Genomic DNA, 16,406 nt, shown 5'->3' with positions numbered 1-16,406 from the left:
AAAGTTGGCCAAAGCTTGATAAAGCTTGAATCTTTAGGCCCAATGGACTTAGTATTGTCCAGATACGAAGTCTCATCTTCAAGGCATGCTCAAACAACTAAAGTACTCAAAGAAAAGATAGAAATGGCCATAAACTCCCTAGTGGAGAGATCTAACAAACAAATGGTCAAGGTGATGCCTTTTTACCTTCAAAGGGCTGCTACCACTGAATGAATGCTAGATTCAAAGACTCCTTCTCGTTCCAGGCCCTCTACTCTTCAAGCTCCTTCAAATAATGCACCAAAACACACACTCTTAGCCTCTCTCTCTCTCTCTCTCTCACACACACACACAGATGATAACAGCTCAATTAGGGTTTCTCTCAGGGTGCTAAGGTGATGAGGGAGGCGGGGTAAAGGACTTAAGGTCCTTTAAATAGGGTGCAAACCGTAAAAATTAGGGTTTTCTCGCTCAGCTCCTACTCATCAAGTTGGTTCCCCCCAACTCGTCGAGTAGATTCTAAAAACCACGCTGCTATCTCAATCTCTACTCGACGAGTTAGGGCCTCCAACTCGTCGAGTTGCCCTGTTAAAATCAATATAAATTAATTAAAATTTATACCTGGGAGTCGGGATGTTACATATAGGATGATGCTATGATTAGTGATCTGTTAGATCGGTCTGACTATTTGTATATGCTAGCATTTGTTATCTATGTGTTGATTGTATGTTTGGGGGTGGGTTGAGGCGGACCTGCTTTGTGTTGTAGCCTAACATACCTAGGGCGGCCCGGATAGACTGCAGGACCAATGGGACATATCAGTCAGGCCGAAGGCCCGAAGATCGGTCCAGACAGGCTGAAGGCCCAGTAGGGCGGACCAGACATACTGAAGGTTCTGAGAGTGCGCCAGATAGACTGAAGGCCCGATGAGGGCGGTCCAGTCATACTGTAGACTCTATATGCATGCTGTTTATTATGAGATGGTTACGGTTTGTATGGCGTTGGTATTTTTTTTTGGGGGGGGGACTCACTAAGCTTCGGGCTTACAGTTTTGGATTTTGTTTCAGGTACTTCAGATGATCGCGGGAAGGTGAAGGCGTGATTGTGCACCTCCTCGCATTTTTATGATTTGATTTCTGGGATACTCTGATATGAAACTATTTTGAAAACATTTTGTAATAAATAATGGTTTTTGAATGCTTGAAAAAGTTTTAAATTTTTATGAATTTTATGGATGTTACAAGTTTGTATCAGAGCCTTAGTTTGAGTGAATTGGAGGAACACTCGTGTGAATCCAGTCTCAAACTAAGGAAAAAGGTTTTCAAAATGATTTTCAAATGGTTTTCAAAATACTAAGGGAGGATGCAGAGTGTACGATCAGCCGAAGCCAGTAAGTAGACCCCAAAATACCATACAGATATTTGATATTATGATATGTTAGAACAACATGCTAGTTATAGGCTAGGGATCTTCAGGAATTGCATGATAGAATTGTTTGATTATATGATGCCTGATAGCCTAGGATTTCCTTATATGATATTGACATCATTACTGTAGTTGCTTAGTGTATGCATAATAGCTGTACATAATTAAGATCTTATAGCCTGAGAATGTTTGGTTTGGCCTTATTTCCTATTCTTGTTTGATGAAGGGCTTATGGTAGGATTAGATATTTGAATGTCTATAGGGTCCAGCGTTATGTATGACTAGCATACACGAGTGCTGCAGGGTTGGTGGAAGTGTCATGGGTGAATTGCGTGGGGTCATTCGGCCAGTTATGAGATATTTAACCTTCCTCTAGGAGTGAGGATTGAGCGTTTGCCATGCTTGTGTATATTGTTAGGGCGTTGTGATGATACTTGAGACAAATATGGGTAGGTGTGGAAGGTAGTATGGGACCGTACTACTGAAAGCACAGGACCCATACGCGTAGCAAGGAAGTCACAACCCCTAGGGTTTTATTGAGAGTTGGTTCCCCGTTATTATATGGAATGTCTGATATCTCCCCTGTATATTTTCAGCATGGTGGTTACGAGTTAATTTGTGATTGGATATGGATCAGGATCAGGAGATGGCGGTCGGGATGGACCAGCAGTGCCCGAGGTTCGTTCGTCAGATGAGGTCGGATGAGTTGGACGCCAAGATTTGAGAGATGTTGCATGATGAGGTTGCTACTCTGTTCCGGGAACAGTTTTCGGAGATGTTTGGGTCTATGAAGACCGCTATGGTGGAGTATTTTGATGAGCGCTATGCGGATCTTGCTGAGACGGTTGCCGCTGCAGCCTCCACAGCTGTAGCATCCGCTGGTAGTGGGACAAGTCGGGCTTTTCAGTACTGGGACTTCGACAACACGAAGCCCCCGACTTTTGATGGGATTCAGGACCCGATCATATCCATGAGGTGGCTATCTGATGTGGAGGTATGTTTCTTCACATGCTCATGTCCTGCTAACCAAAAGGTCAGGTGTGCTCTGAACCTGCTGAGGTCCGGAGCCAAGGACTGGTGGAGGTTGATAACATGGTCGTATAATGATGATCAATGAGCTGCAGTTACTTGGGATCAGTTCAGGGAGATGTTCCGCGCTCGCTACATTCCACAGGTTGAGCGCAAGCGGTTGGAACAGGAGTTCTTGGAGTTCAGACAGGGTGTGGAGTCGGTGACAGAGATCACCTGTATATTTACTGAGAGGGCGATGTTTTTCCCGGAGTTTGCTTCCGAGCAGGCTCAGATGACACGTTATCTAAGCATGCTCATGACCGACATCCGTCAGTTTGTTGCCACCCAGCGTTGTGATACATTGTTGGAGTTACAGGAGGCCGTTAGGCGGCGTGAGCTTGAGATTGAGTTACAGCTGCGGGAGCAGAGGCAGGCCCCAGTACCGTCGCAGCCTGCGCTAAAGTGGTCCAAGATCGCTGATTCTAGGTCTGGGGGCCAGCGCGGCCGCACTTGTGGGAAGTGCGGGAAGGGTCATTCGGGAGTTTGTAGATCTGGTAGTGTGTGCCGCAAATGCGGCAAGGAGGGGCACTTTGCGAGGGATTGCTGTCAGCCAACCCCGGTTCAAGATATGAGGATCTGCTACCACTGTGATCAGGTTGGTCACGTGAAGACCAATTGTCCATTGTTCACTGCCAGGCCGACACATGCTCCAGCGCCGGCTACACTGAGGATTACTGACGGGAGTCAGGGTAGAGCAGAGCCTCCGAAGGCTTGGGGACGCGCCTTTCAGCTTACAGCCGAGGAGGCCAGGACATCACTAGATGTGGTTGCTGGTATATTTCTATCCCTTATCTTGTTGATTTTATATGTTTTATGCTTATATGTGTTTGTACCTATGATTAGGTACATTTTTAGTGAACTCCTTACCTTCTTTGGTATTATTCGACTCGGGGGCGAGTCAGTCGTTTGTCTCTCGATCGTTCAGTAGGGAGTTCGGTTTGCCTGGAGGAGAGCTAGAGTGTCCGTTGCGAGTCTCTATCTCCAACAAACACGAGATTTTTGCTTCTTCAGTCTATCGGGGTTGCGTTTCGGAGATCTTCGGGGTATCATTCCCAATAGATTTGATTCCGATTCCCATGGGGGATGTATGTGTGATTGTGGGTATGGACTGGTTGAGTCGCTTCGGTGCCATGATCGACTGCGAGGGTCATCGGGTGGTAGTTCGAACCCCAAGTGGGGGAGAACTGGTTATCTACGGCGAGGGCACCAGATTGGTTTCAGGGTTTTGCTCAGTTGCCAGAGCTCAACAGTATATTCAGCACGGGTGTGCGGGTTACTTAGCGTATGTGGTGGATACGCGGGTCAGGATCAGGTTTCGGTTTCGGATGTTCCGGTTGTCAGAGAGTTCGTTGATGTGTTTCCGGAGGAGTTACCTGGAGTACCTCCGGAGAGGCAGGTCGAGTTCAGGATCGACCTAGTGTCAGGTGAGGTCCTTATATCCAAGGTGTCGTACCAATTGGCACCACCCGAGATGCAGGAGCTGTCATATCAGTTACAGGAACTGCTGGGCAAGCAGTTCATCCGTCCAAGCAGTTCTCCGTGGGGAGCACCGATACTCTTCGTCAGGAAGAAGGATGGTTCACACCGGATGTGCGCTGATTACCGGGAGTTGAACAAATTAACGGTGAAGATCCGTTATCCACTCCCGAGGATAGATCATCTTTTCGATCAGCTGCAGGGAGCATCTTGGGTCTCCAAGATAGACCTGAGGTCCGGACACCATCATGTCAGGGTTAGGGAGGAGGACGTGGAGAAGACCGCGTTCCGGACTCGTTATGGATATTACGAGTTCGTGGTGATACCGTTTGGGCTCACCAACGCGCCAGCAGTATTTATGGACCTGATGAATTGGGTGTGCAGATCGATGCTCGACCTTTCGGTCATTGTATTTATAGACGACAACTTGATGTACTCCAAGACCAAGGAGCAACACGAGGAGCATCTTCATGATCTATTGGGAGTGTTGAGGTGAGAACGGCTGTACGCCAATTTCTCTAAGTGTGAGTTTTGGTTACGAGCGGTCCAGTTCCTTGGACACCTCATTAACCAGGAGGGGATCTTGGTCGACCCAGCCAAGATTGAGGCGGTTATGCAGTGGGAGGTTCCAAAATCTCCCTCGGATATTAGGAGCTTCTTGGGATTGGCAGGGTACTACCGGAGATTCATATAGGATTTCTCCAAGATTGCGGTACCCCTCACTCATCTGACGAGGAAGGGGGTGGATTTCCGGTGGGGCCCTGAGCAGCAAACTGCATTCGAGACTTTGAGACAGCGACTCTGCAAGGCGCCAGTGTTGACACTCCCTGAGGGAGTTGAGGATTTTGTAGTGTTTTGTGATGCATCAATCACCGGGTTGGGAGCAGTCCTTATGCAGAGAGGTCGGGTTATAGCGTATGCATCGTGACAATTGAAGCCACACGAGTCGAGATATCCCATACACGATCTTGAGTTGGAAGCGGTAGTGTTCGCTCTCAAGATCTGGAGACATTACCTCTATGGGGTCCGTTGTACCATATACACGGACCACAAGAGTCTGAGACACATCATGGATCAGTCGAACCTGAACATGAGACAACGCAGGTGGCTGGATGTAGTAAAGGATTATGACTGCGAGATCCTTTACCATCCTGGTAAAGCGAATGTGGTTGCGGACGCCATGAGCCGCATGTCGGTTGGATCTTCTGTTTGCAGCTGCATGTATGAGGATATCTGTGGATTCGCCACTCGTGAGCTTGATTAGGGAAGCTCAGGATGAGGGTATGCGACATAAGAATTGGAAGCTTGAGAGGATCAGGGGCGAGAACACCCGATTTGTGCACGATAGTCGCGGATTGTTGACCCGTTGCGGTCGGGTCTGGGTTTCGATGTCTGGTGGGATCAGACAGATTGTTTTGGAGGAGGCTCATAAGTCTCGCTTCTCTATTCACCTAGGGGCCACCAAGATGTATCGGGATTTGTGACTGAGTTACTGGTGGCCATGCATGAAGATGGAGATCGCATGGTACATTGAGAGGTGCTTGACCTGCCAAATGGTCAAGGCCAAGCATTAGAGGCCGCAAGGCCAGCTGCAGCCTCTGGAGATTCCCATGTGGAAATGGGAGCAGATTACGATGGATTTTATCACCAAGCTATCGAGGACGGCAAGGGGCTTCGACGCTATTTGGGTTATCGTGGATCAATTGACTAAGAGCGCCCATTTTCTAGCGATACGGGAGAGCTCGTCGGTCGAGAAGTTGGCCGACATATATATCTGCGAGATCGTTGCTCGCCATGAGGTACCGGTCTCTATTGTCTCAGACCGTGATGTTCGATTCACCTCCCGTTTCTGGCAGAAGTTCCACGAGGAACTGGGCATGAGGCTGCATTTCAGTACAACCTATCATTCGCAGACAGATGAACAGAGTGAGCGGACCATACAGACTCTTGAGGATATGCTGAGAGCCTGCATTATTGACTTCGGTGGGAGCTGGGACTCCTACTTACCCCTTGCAGAGTTCTCCTACAACAACAACTTTCATTCCAGTATTGGTGCCCCACCATTTGAGCTGTTGTATGGACGGAGATGTCGCACCCCAATCTGTTGGGGTGAGGTTGGTCACAGGGTGATGGTACGGACAGAGGTAGTTCTGCAGACTACCGAGAGGATTTAGGAGATTAGACAGCGGCTGCAGACTGCTCAGAGTCGGCGGAAGAGTTATGCCTACCGGCGCTGATATGAGTTGGAGTTTCAGGTTGGCGACATGGTACTACTGAAGGTCTCACCCTGGAAGGGAGTGATTCGCTTCAGAAAGAGGGGGACGTTTGGACCCCAATACATTGCCAGGGTTGACAAGGTGGCATATAGACTGGACCTCCCGGAAGATCTCAGTTAGATTCACAACACTTTTCACGTCTCGCAATTGCGAAAGTGCATACTAGATGAGGAGGTAGTGGTGTCATTAGATGACATTCAGGTCGATGAGCGCCTGAATTACATGGAGAGACCAGTGACCATTCTGGAGAGGAAAGTGAAGGTTCTACGGAACAAGGAGGTACCTTTGGTAAAGGTACAATGGGAGCACCGAAGGGGATCTGAGTGGACTTGGGAGCCGGAGGCTGAGATGCGGGAGCATTACCCTGACCTGTTTGCTGCAGCGGACATCGAGGACGAAGTCTAGTCCAAGTGGGGGAGAATTGTAGCACCCCGACTCCCAGGTATAAATTTTAAAGCTTTATATTCATAATTATAGACCTACTTGACGAGTTGGCTGCCCCAACTCGTCGTGTAGAGAGTGATCAGGCCGCGTGGTTTATGGGACCTACTCGACGAGTTGGAGGACCCCAACTCGACGAGTAGAGGCTGTGCATGAAAACCCTAATTTTTAGGGCTTGCACCCTATTTAAAGGACCTTAAGTCCTCCTTCCAGCCTCCTTATCACCTTCTCATCATCCCCTTACTAGAGAAAACCCTAATCTCCCCATTGTGTGAGCTTGGAGTCATTTTGGGTGCTCTTTTGAAAGGAAGCTTGAAGGTCGAGGAGCTTGGATCAAGAAGAAGGCTGTAGATCCGTTATCTACTTTGCATTGGCAACCAATTTGAGGTATAAAGCTAATACCTTGACTTTTCATTGCTTAGATCTTCCCTTGTGAGAAAATGGTCATTTCTAGTGCAAAATGGAGTCACTTTCGGGTTTGAGCTTGTGACAAGGACATGGTTTCAGATCTGGACTCCTCTAGGCCCCCATAGTCATAAAGTCATCGACTCTATCAAGCTTTGGCCCCTCTCCATTCCCTAAACTTCTTCTTAGACTTATTTTTGGTGTTTTAAGCCTTTTGAGACCTTGCATGCACGTAAAGTTAGCAACTTTACGTGGTAACTTCAACCTAGGAAGCTAGATCTACAGTTTGGAGCCTTGGTTTCGCTTAAAAGCGTCTAAATGAGAAAATGACTGAAGGAACTCGGCGAGTTGCATAGTCAACTCGACGAGTTGGATGAGGATTTCCCGCTTTCTGGATTCTGCATGAACTCGACGAGTTAGTGAGGTAACTCGACGAGTTGGATAGGTTTTTCCCAGTATTCTGGATACTGCATGGACTCGACGAGTTGTCTAGTAACTCGGCGAGTTGCCTGGGGTTTTCGTGATCTTCTGAGTTCTGAAGGAACTCGACGATTTTGTAAGCTGCACTCGACGAGTTGGGTCAACATGGACTGTTGACCTTGACCGTTGACATTAACTTTGACCAAGGGTTAACCCGGTTTGACTTCTGAGAGTATTTTGGTAATTTGGGAATTTATGGAATTGGATCAATGGTGGTTGTAGGTGTTGGTGTTCGGAGCCGTGGTTCGGGAGTTTGATATTTCAGTTCCGATCGACATTGTGAGGTGAGTTGTCCTCATTATACTAACAGGTTCGAAGGCACCAATGCCAGCCCTTCTTTTTGGATTGTTATCCTGGTTATCGCATGATGATATGCTTAATGACCTGTTAGGTCGGTATCCTGGTATATATGATGATGTTATGTTTAGTGACCTGTTAGGTCGGTATCTTGGTTTATAGGATGATGCTATGATTAATGATATGTTAGATCAGTCTGACTGTTTGTATATGCTAGCATTTGTTATCTATGTGTTGATTGTATGTTTCGGGGTGGATTGAGGCAGACCTGCTTTGTGCTGTAGGCCAACATACCCATGGCGGCCCGGACAGACTGAAGGCCCAATGGGGCATATCAGTCAAGCCGAAGGCCCGGAGAACGGTCCAGACAGGCTAAAGGCCTAGTAGGGCGGGCCATACATGCTGAAGGTTCTGAGAGTGGGCCAGATAGACTGAAGGCTCGGTGAGGGCGGTCCAGTCATACTGCAGACTCTATATCCATGCTCTTTATTATGATATGGTTACGGTTTGTATGGCGTTGGTATTTTTTTTGGGGGGGGGGGAGGGGAACTCACTAAGCTTCGGGATTACAGTTTTGGATTTTTTTTCAGGTACTTCGGATGATCGAGGGAAGGCGAAGGCTTGATCGTGCACCTCCTCGCATTTTTATGATTTAATTTCTGGGATACTCTGATATGAAACTATTTTAGAAAACATTTTGTAATAAATAATGGTTTTTGAATTCTTGAAAAAGGTTTACATTTTTATGAATTTTATGGATGTTACATCTTGGTTACTCTTCAATAAATATTTGCAAGCCATTTACAAATATTAGATTAACATTTAAGTACCAAGTACCTAAGTGTTATATGAAAAGTGTGAGTTCTATCTAATAGATACAAGAAGTACTAGTCTCTTCCAGACTTTCTTTCCAAATAAGAGGAGTAAATCCTCTTCCAGTGTCCAGTTTCTTCACAAAAGAAACACGATCCATCTATGTGGGCTTTAGTAGATTTCTTGGGCTTAAAGGTGTTCAGTCCATAAAAATAGGCCTCCTGGATCACACTAGGTGACCATTTAGCCTTGCATTATTCCAATGTTTAAACTGACTTTATATAAAATATCACTATATTTATTGGAATATTGCTTGACCTGACATATCATCAGATATATGTTTAATTTATCCAAGACTTCCTAGAAGTCATGAATAACTATTCCTAGCTTGATGTTAGAAGCATCTTTAGCATCACAGTGATGCCTTTACTAGGTATGATGTTCAGGTTCATTGCTCAAAGCAAATAGTTTAGGACTAGGACCTTTAAGTGTATACAATTTCATATCTCTTACGAGATTGTCTCTTAAGAAATGAACCCATTCATTGAAGTTGTATCTACTGAATGTTATTGTTTCATTTTAAAGAAAATGACATTTCATGATAATGAGAATGGATCATTTAACTACAAAAATTTAACAAAATTCATTTAGTATTTTCAATATTTAATCTTTAATAATTAATACACTTTTAGTTTCCAAAAACATTAATTATCAAAGTATAGGATCCAAGTTGCAAAACAAATAAATGGTTAGGTATCCTTTATCCCATCCATTTGAATTCAACCCGGTAGATATCGATTATCAATTATATATTGCTATATAATTCCTAGATTTATGGTATCTCTAATAACAAATTTAATTAGACATGTTTGATCTCATCTATGCCTCAGAACTCTCTTGCTTAGGTATCCTTTATCACAAAAGATTTTCGATCAAATCATCCAACTTGAAAAACTTGTGTGATCGGCCTATAACTTGGTTGTAGAAATCGCGAAGACACCCCCGCCATCAAAAGACAACACTAAGCGGTTATGTATCCTTTATCCCACTAGTGCATACAAGAGATGTGCGGGTGTTTTTCAAAAGGATTGCATGGATTTGAGGTTTGTAAAATAAGGGTATTTATATGTTTTATAATTCTAGTTTAAAAACATATGATATCATGGTTATTACATGCATATAATAAACCATGGTATCAATTTTTCAAAAGAAAATCACTTTTAAGAGTTCTATATAAAAAACTAGTTTTTATATAATTTGACGCAATTCAATTTTAATAACCGGTATTAATTTTGAGTGCATTTGAACCTTTTATATCTTTAATAAAACTTCATTTTATTTCTTATATATATAGAGTTTGTATAAGTTACAAAAATCACAATTTTAAACTTATAATGGAGTATTTCAAAATTTACCGTTATTAACTATTTTATAAAAGTTGGTTTTATTTTTAAAATAATAAGTTGTTACCTCTTATGTCCAATTTTGAAAACCCAAACTCCATGTGATGTTTATTTTGTCCAAAATTATTTTAGCATGTGAAAAACTAATTTATCAACCACACATAATAATTGCATAAAATAAACAACATAAACATGCATAAAAAGATATGTGCATAAACATAACCAACTAATGACATTTTTTGTGAGCCAACATAAAAGATGCCAAGTCCATTCCTAAAGGGACATTTAAGGGGACCAAAAATCTTATTGTAATTTTGTTGTAGAATCTCCCACTTGAGTAACATCCATTGCTTGCAAAAGATTTGAAGGGCTTCTTTAAAGGAAAAATTTCAGCTTTCATGACACCTTTCAGAAAGTGTCATCTTTCTGTTCAGCACATGTTCAGCACATGTTCAGCACATGTGTAGCATTCATGACACTTTTTAGAAAGTGTCATCTTTCTGCCCAGCACATGTAAAACTCGAAATTTTGCATTTTGTCTTCAAAAAATGGCTCCAACTTCATTTCTTGTTACATCTTTGTATAAATAAATTATTTCTAAAAACTAATCTATCACTTTACAAAAATAAACAAGAAAACTAATATATTTAATTATTACATACCATATGAATAATTAAATTATTACAACCATTTTTATAATAAAAACAACAAACACAACCACACAACAATCATAATGGTCCTTGGCTAGTTTATACACATAATACACATCAATATACATATAAAACAACCTTTGTTTTTCTAAGACAACTTTTAAATGACAAAAGATGCATGAAACTTTCAGGGTCCAAGACCTTAAAATATGGTTTGGGTCTGACTAGAGTACGCCATGTGTAATTCTTGTATGTCGTGTGTACTCCAAAGAACATTCGCGACCACTTGGCTTAGTACGCCCAGGGTACGCCAAGGTACGCCCCGTGTACTGACCTTCACCTTAGTACGCGATGCGTACACCTTTGTACGCCCCGCGTACCCGGTAAAACCCTAAATTCACCAAACTTCCGAAGGCCATAACTTCTTCGTTATTAGTCCGTTTCCAACGATCCTTATATTCAAGAAAAGGCAACGAGAAGCTCTACGCTTCTATTAACTCATACTTGCCTTAAAACTTCCCGAACTAAAATCCAATTTCCATAAAAACCCGAACTGACACTTTACCGAAATACCCATTGACTCCAAAACACAAACCAAACTCCCGGATCATCCAAATTACATTACCCACACCCAAATGGGTCTAAATCTATTTTCCTCAAAGTCCCTAAGCATGATCATATTCAGTCTTCGGGTCCACCACCCCGTATTAGGAAACGATTCGGAACAGGGTGTTACATGGGGCCAAATTGTTTTGGTCAAAAATCAATTGAGTGAATATCAACCAAATTGAATGAGATGTTGTGGTATTGTAGGTAAAGTGATTATTGAAATTAGAACAAGATTGCACAAGTGATTTACAAGGAAATCTCTTGATCATTGCTAGGATTTTCGACATAAAACATTGGGAGGTGATAATGATCACCTGCCTTGTTTGTTTGTATTAATTGAAAGATGGATTACATAAATGAAAGTGTGTACACGAGTAACTAAATTTTATGATCGGTCTAAATTTTAGGAGTTATTTATGAGTAACTAAATTTAAATAAGACTTTATTTTCAGTCTAAAAATCCATGTAATTCACGAGATAATTTGTATTACGAGTTTTATTTGTTTCCATGTATCTCATGTTGTACTCAAAGTATTAAAAGATGATTGTTGACATGTAAGAATCATTTGAAGGATAATTGGAATGAAGTTTTTTTTTGTTTTTTTTTTTATTATTTTTACTTCTTAGAAATGATGTTTTCATAATTCTTATTTGTTTGATATGGTTTAAGTTGATATTAATTTGGTAATACCTGAGTTTATTTATAATTGTACAAAATGTTTTTGTTTGAGATCATTTTTTTAAAACATGACTTGATGTCATTACTATTTTTACAACCATAGCACTAAAACATTAAACAAAAAGTAAGGTGTTACACAACCATTTCCCTCTCTCACATATTTCTATATTTCTCTCACTGTTGCCCTTAAAACAATGATCTGATTGCTTATGGACCACCGATGTTCGGACAACTGATGCGTAGAGAATCGAGGTCCGAGATCTCAGATTGAGACGAACAAAGAGGTGAATGGTTGAAAAAAAACCCTAATTTCCCTCAATTTCTCAATGCTAATAAACTTAGGGTTTTGCTTGTAACTTGATTTTCATCGAAACCCTATGAGAATCCACTCGATGATCATTATCCACTTAAATCAATAAAAAAAGATATACTGCAACCAAGTCAACGAGGATCGAAATTTCTACAACATGGTTATACTCGATGCTGAAATTGATGGTTTTTTTTTTGAATAAATCCAATTGATTAGAAAACTTTTGCTAGAGTAGAGTTTTTATGGTGAATGGACAGTGATGCCATGTTACAGACATGGCATGTGAAGTCCCGTTATAAAGATAAACGATAAGAACATTCTCAAACTACAAATGATTTTGTTTACGTGACTCTTATATTGCATCTTTGTGGCTCTTTGATTACATATCTTCTTTAAATACTTATTAGAAAAATTAGGTGGAAACAAATAAATCATAAAAATAAGGTGGTGTTTGTTTTTCTGGAAATAAAAAAATTGAGCACTTATGTTTGTGGATGAGAAGACATTTATGTATGTGTGTTCTTACATACTGTTTGTTTTTTTTAGAAGATCCCAGATGTTAAAATGCCGGCAATTAGGTGGAAACAAATAAATCATAAAAATAAGGTGGTGTTTGTTTTTCTGGAAATAAAAAAATTGAGCACTTATGTTTGTGGATGAGAAGACATTTATGTATGTGTGTTCTTACATATTGTTTGTTTTTTTTAGAAGACCCCAGATGTTAAAATGCCGGCACGTCCTCTCCTCCAAAAAAATATGGATCAAAGTATACAAGCAGAAAAACATTTCTTGCACATTGCAAACGTTTGGTCTAGTTCTTCTGCAAATGTGGTCCGCAACATGCATACCTTTTACCTCTTAAAAATCAAACAACACCTAAGATAAACACAAAATGGTCATTTCACTTCTGACGTAGACAAAATGCGAAACAACATAAAAGTTAAAAGACCATCCGAATGGAAAAAAATGTTAAAGACGAAACACGTACTTCATATCATTCATGTATTTTATTCTAGATTTTTTAAGCTTCGATATATTTAATGAATGTTTTTCCATTCGATATATAAAATTGCGATATTAATAACAACTACCACGAAATATCCTCTCCCCGGCGGCAAATATACACCGCCGAGTGCCGACCCACTCTAAAACAGGATACATATATAAACCAAGGTCTCTTATCCAACAAGCCTCTATTTCTCTCTAACTGTAATAGATCCTTTAATTTACATTTATGGACTTCCACCGATTCTACGAAACATGGTACGAGCAGCTCCACCACCAAATCCACCACCTCACCAAATTCCCCCGTCTACCCACCACCGATGACGACCACCACCAGCTCACCCAAGTCGTCAATAAAACCATGTCCCACTTCTCCGAGTTCTACCGAGTCAAGTCCCTCGCCGCTAATCAAGACGTCCTCTCCATCTTCTCCGCCCGTTGGTCCACCACTCTCGAACGCTCTCTCCACTGGATCGCCGGATGGCGCCCCACCACCGCTTTTCACCTTATCTACACCGAATCCAGCATACTTTTTGAGTCTCGCATACTCGACATCCTCCATGGCATTCGCACCGGTGACCTCGGCGATCTCTCACCGGCGCAGTTTACCCGTGTCAGTGAGCTTCAGTGTGAGACTGTTCAACAAGAGAACGCCATCACCGATCAGCTCTCGGAGTGGCAGGCATGCAAAATCTTTTGCTTTTCTCTTCATTTTTGTTCAAAAAAGGTTATCGTTTGTGATGATTATTCATGAATTAACTATTGAAATTTTCTTGATTGTTGGGATTATAGCAGGATGAGGCAAGTGAGCTAATAGGCGGGTCGTGTGGGGATCTTGATAAGAAGATCGGAAGGCTGGTTCAGATCGTGGAGAAGGCGGACGAACTACGGCTGCGGACATTGAAGGCGGTGGTGGAGCTTCTGACGCCACAGCAAGCGGTGGAGTTTTTGATCGCGGCTGCGCAGTTGCATTTTGGGATCCATAGATGGGGTTTGAATCATGACCGTGAACGTGCTGGGAAATGAGGTATGGTTTTTTTGGTGTAATCATGGATGGTTATCCTCCGGCAACCACCGTAGCCACCATAATAGGCCCGCTGCAACCCTTTTTGCATTACTAGTTAATTCATTTTCGTTGTATTGTTTCTTCAGTAGAAGAGTATCCTAATCCATCCGAATATTTCGCGTTATAAAAATCGACATTTTTGTCATACGTTTATGATTCTCTATAAATTAATCGCAGAAAAAAATAGACAATGTAAGATGATAGTTGTCATTGATGTTCCTGGGTTTGTTAGGGATGATGGGTGTGGTCATACGAGCTGGTGGCAATTTCAAAGATCTGTGTATCCATGCAGAACGACACGTGTCATGTATCACGACCCACGTGTCTAATATTTTTGAATATGATACCCAATTGCTTCGGATTGAAGGTGGCTTCTCCTTTTTTAAGAAACTAGACAAAGCTTCCCTGATAGTCGTGTGTGATTTTAAAAATGCAGCACATTTAAGACAACATCGGAAAACGCTACATCATTGGTTTTGTGGGTTGATAAAACAATATTTAATGCCATTTCTGCAATTTGTTTGTAGGTGAAAATAAAAATAATGTAAAAATAAATTAGATTAGCCATTTAAAAAAACAAAAAAACAAATGCGACTTCACATCCCCCTAGTCGCCGCGCCTCCCTCCCTCATCACCATCTTCTCTTCATCATATTCACACCACCTCAAATTCATACATAAACTAATTCCAAATGATATGCTGAATAAGTTTCAACTAATCAGTTACAAAATTACAAACAAACAAAAACACACATAGAGATGGATATATTAATAAGGTGTATTTACAAGTTTCTTGCTCTATAATTGTTCATTTACTAGTTCTATAAAACGGGTAAAGTACCAGGCATGTCTCAGTTAGTACTCATATTTTGTTTCCCCTTCGACTATAAAAGATATTGAATTTATTTTTATGTTTTAATGATTGGTTATTGTCCAAGTGTAGGTCAAGTAACATTTCCATGTGTTACATTTGTGTCTGTGAGCTTAGAAAGGATATGGGCTGATGTTGGGGCTAATTTTATTTGTGGGCTCCTACAAGAATTGGGTGACATGTTACGTTTATATACTATATTAATATTAGAAATAGTGCATTTTGTATGCCACAATACTTTGTATACTTTGACAGTTATGGTCTCTTTGTGTATACTTTGACAATTTTGGTCTTTGGCCTATACTTTGACAATTTTGGTCCCTTTGTGTATACTTTTAATATTTGCCACTTTAAATCCCTTTGACTAACTTCGCCTTCATTTTGTCCATTTTTTTCGTCTTACTACTTATTTTTCATTACGGATTTACCACATGTGTTTTAATAATTCTCACTTTTAATCCTTTTAACCATTTAAACCTTCCTTTTGTCCCTTTTCCAGCTACCGATTAGTGCTTTTGTTTTGGGCTTCGTTTTGTCATCGTTTTCTCATCTGACCATTTTGACCTTCATTTTCTCCCTTTTCCGTCTACCAATTTGTGCTTCCGGTTTGGGCTTTTTTTTCATCGTTTTCTCATCGTCATCTTTTGTGAATAAAACAAGACACATTTTAGTAATATCGGGTTCAATAAACGTACAAGAACAGCCACAAGGGTGACTCGTGGTTCACCACGGCCTCACCCACTAGTTATATCTTAAAGCTCATAGTAGAGGGATCAAATGCGTAAGAGGTCAATGTTTAAAGGGGGCAGCTCAGTTTTGGAATACTTGAAGAACTGTAATATCCATAAAATTCATGAAAAATTTTAAACTTTAAAAAACAACCCACAAAAACATCATTGTTTATAATCTAGTTTTCAAAACATATTTAATATCAGAGTTTTCCCAAAATCATGAATCAAAACACGAGGAGGTGCACGATCACGCATTCACCTTCCCGCGATCATCTGAGGTACCTGAAACATAACCAAAAACTGTAAGATAATGCTTAGTAAGCTTTCCCCCAAAGTACCAACACACACAAACATATAACAGTAACAAACAGCATGCATACAGAGCCTTCAGCATGACTGGACCACCTTATAGGCATTCAG

General features: G+C 41.4%; 1 protein-coding gene across 1 annotated transcript; it reads left to right on the top strand.

Moving 5' to 3' along the window:
* Window positions 1-13,535: 13,535 nt before the first annotated feature.
* On the top strand, window positions 13,536-14,345 carry LOC145127323 (transcription factor-like protein). The gene is made up of 2 exons (XM_079062539.1): window positions 13,536-14,001; window positions 14,115-14,345. The coding sequence occupies exons 1-2, from the start codon at window positions 13,549-13,551 to the stop codon at window positions 14,343-14,345; spliced, it is 684 nt and encodes a 227-aa protein (XP_078918665.1). The 5' UTR covers window positions 13,536-13,548.
* Window positions 14,346-16,406: the final 2,061 nt, after the last annotated feature.

This window comes from Lactuca virosa, chromosome 7, assembly GCF_052849685.1.
Source record: "Lactuca virosa cultivar CGN04683 chromosome 7, Lactuca_virosa_CGN04683_v6, whole genome shotgun sequence".
Classification (NCBI taxonomy): domain Eukaryota; kingdom Viridiplantae; phylum Streptophyta; class Magnoliopsida; order Asterales; family Asteraceae; genus Lactuca; species Lactuca virosa.
Note: the sequence above shows the minus strand (reverse complement) of the source record. Positions and strands in the feature narration are given on the sequence as shown.

Excerpts from the sequence above, each read along its gene's own strand:
- LOC145127323 (XM_079062539.1), top strand. The coding sequence starts at position 13,549 with ATGGACTTCCACCGATTCTACGAAACATGGTACGAGCAGCTCCACCAC. Across the intron at positions 14,002-14,114 it reads ATCAGCTCTCGGAGTGGCAG|GATGAGGCAAGTGAGCTAAT; the intron begins GCATGCAAAATC and ends GGATTATAGCAG.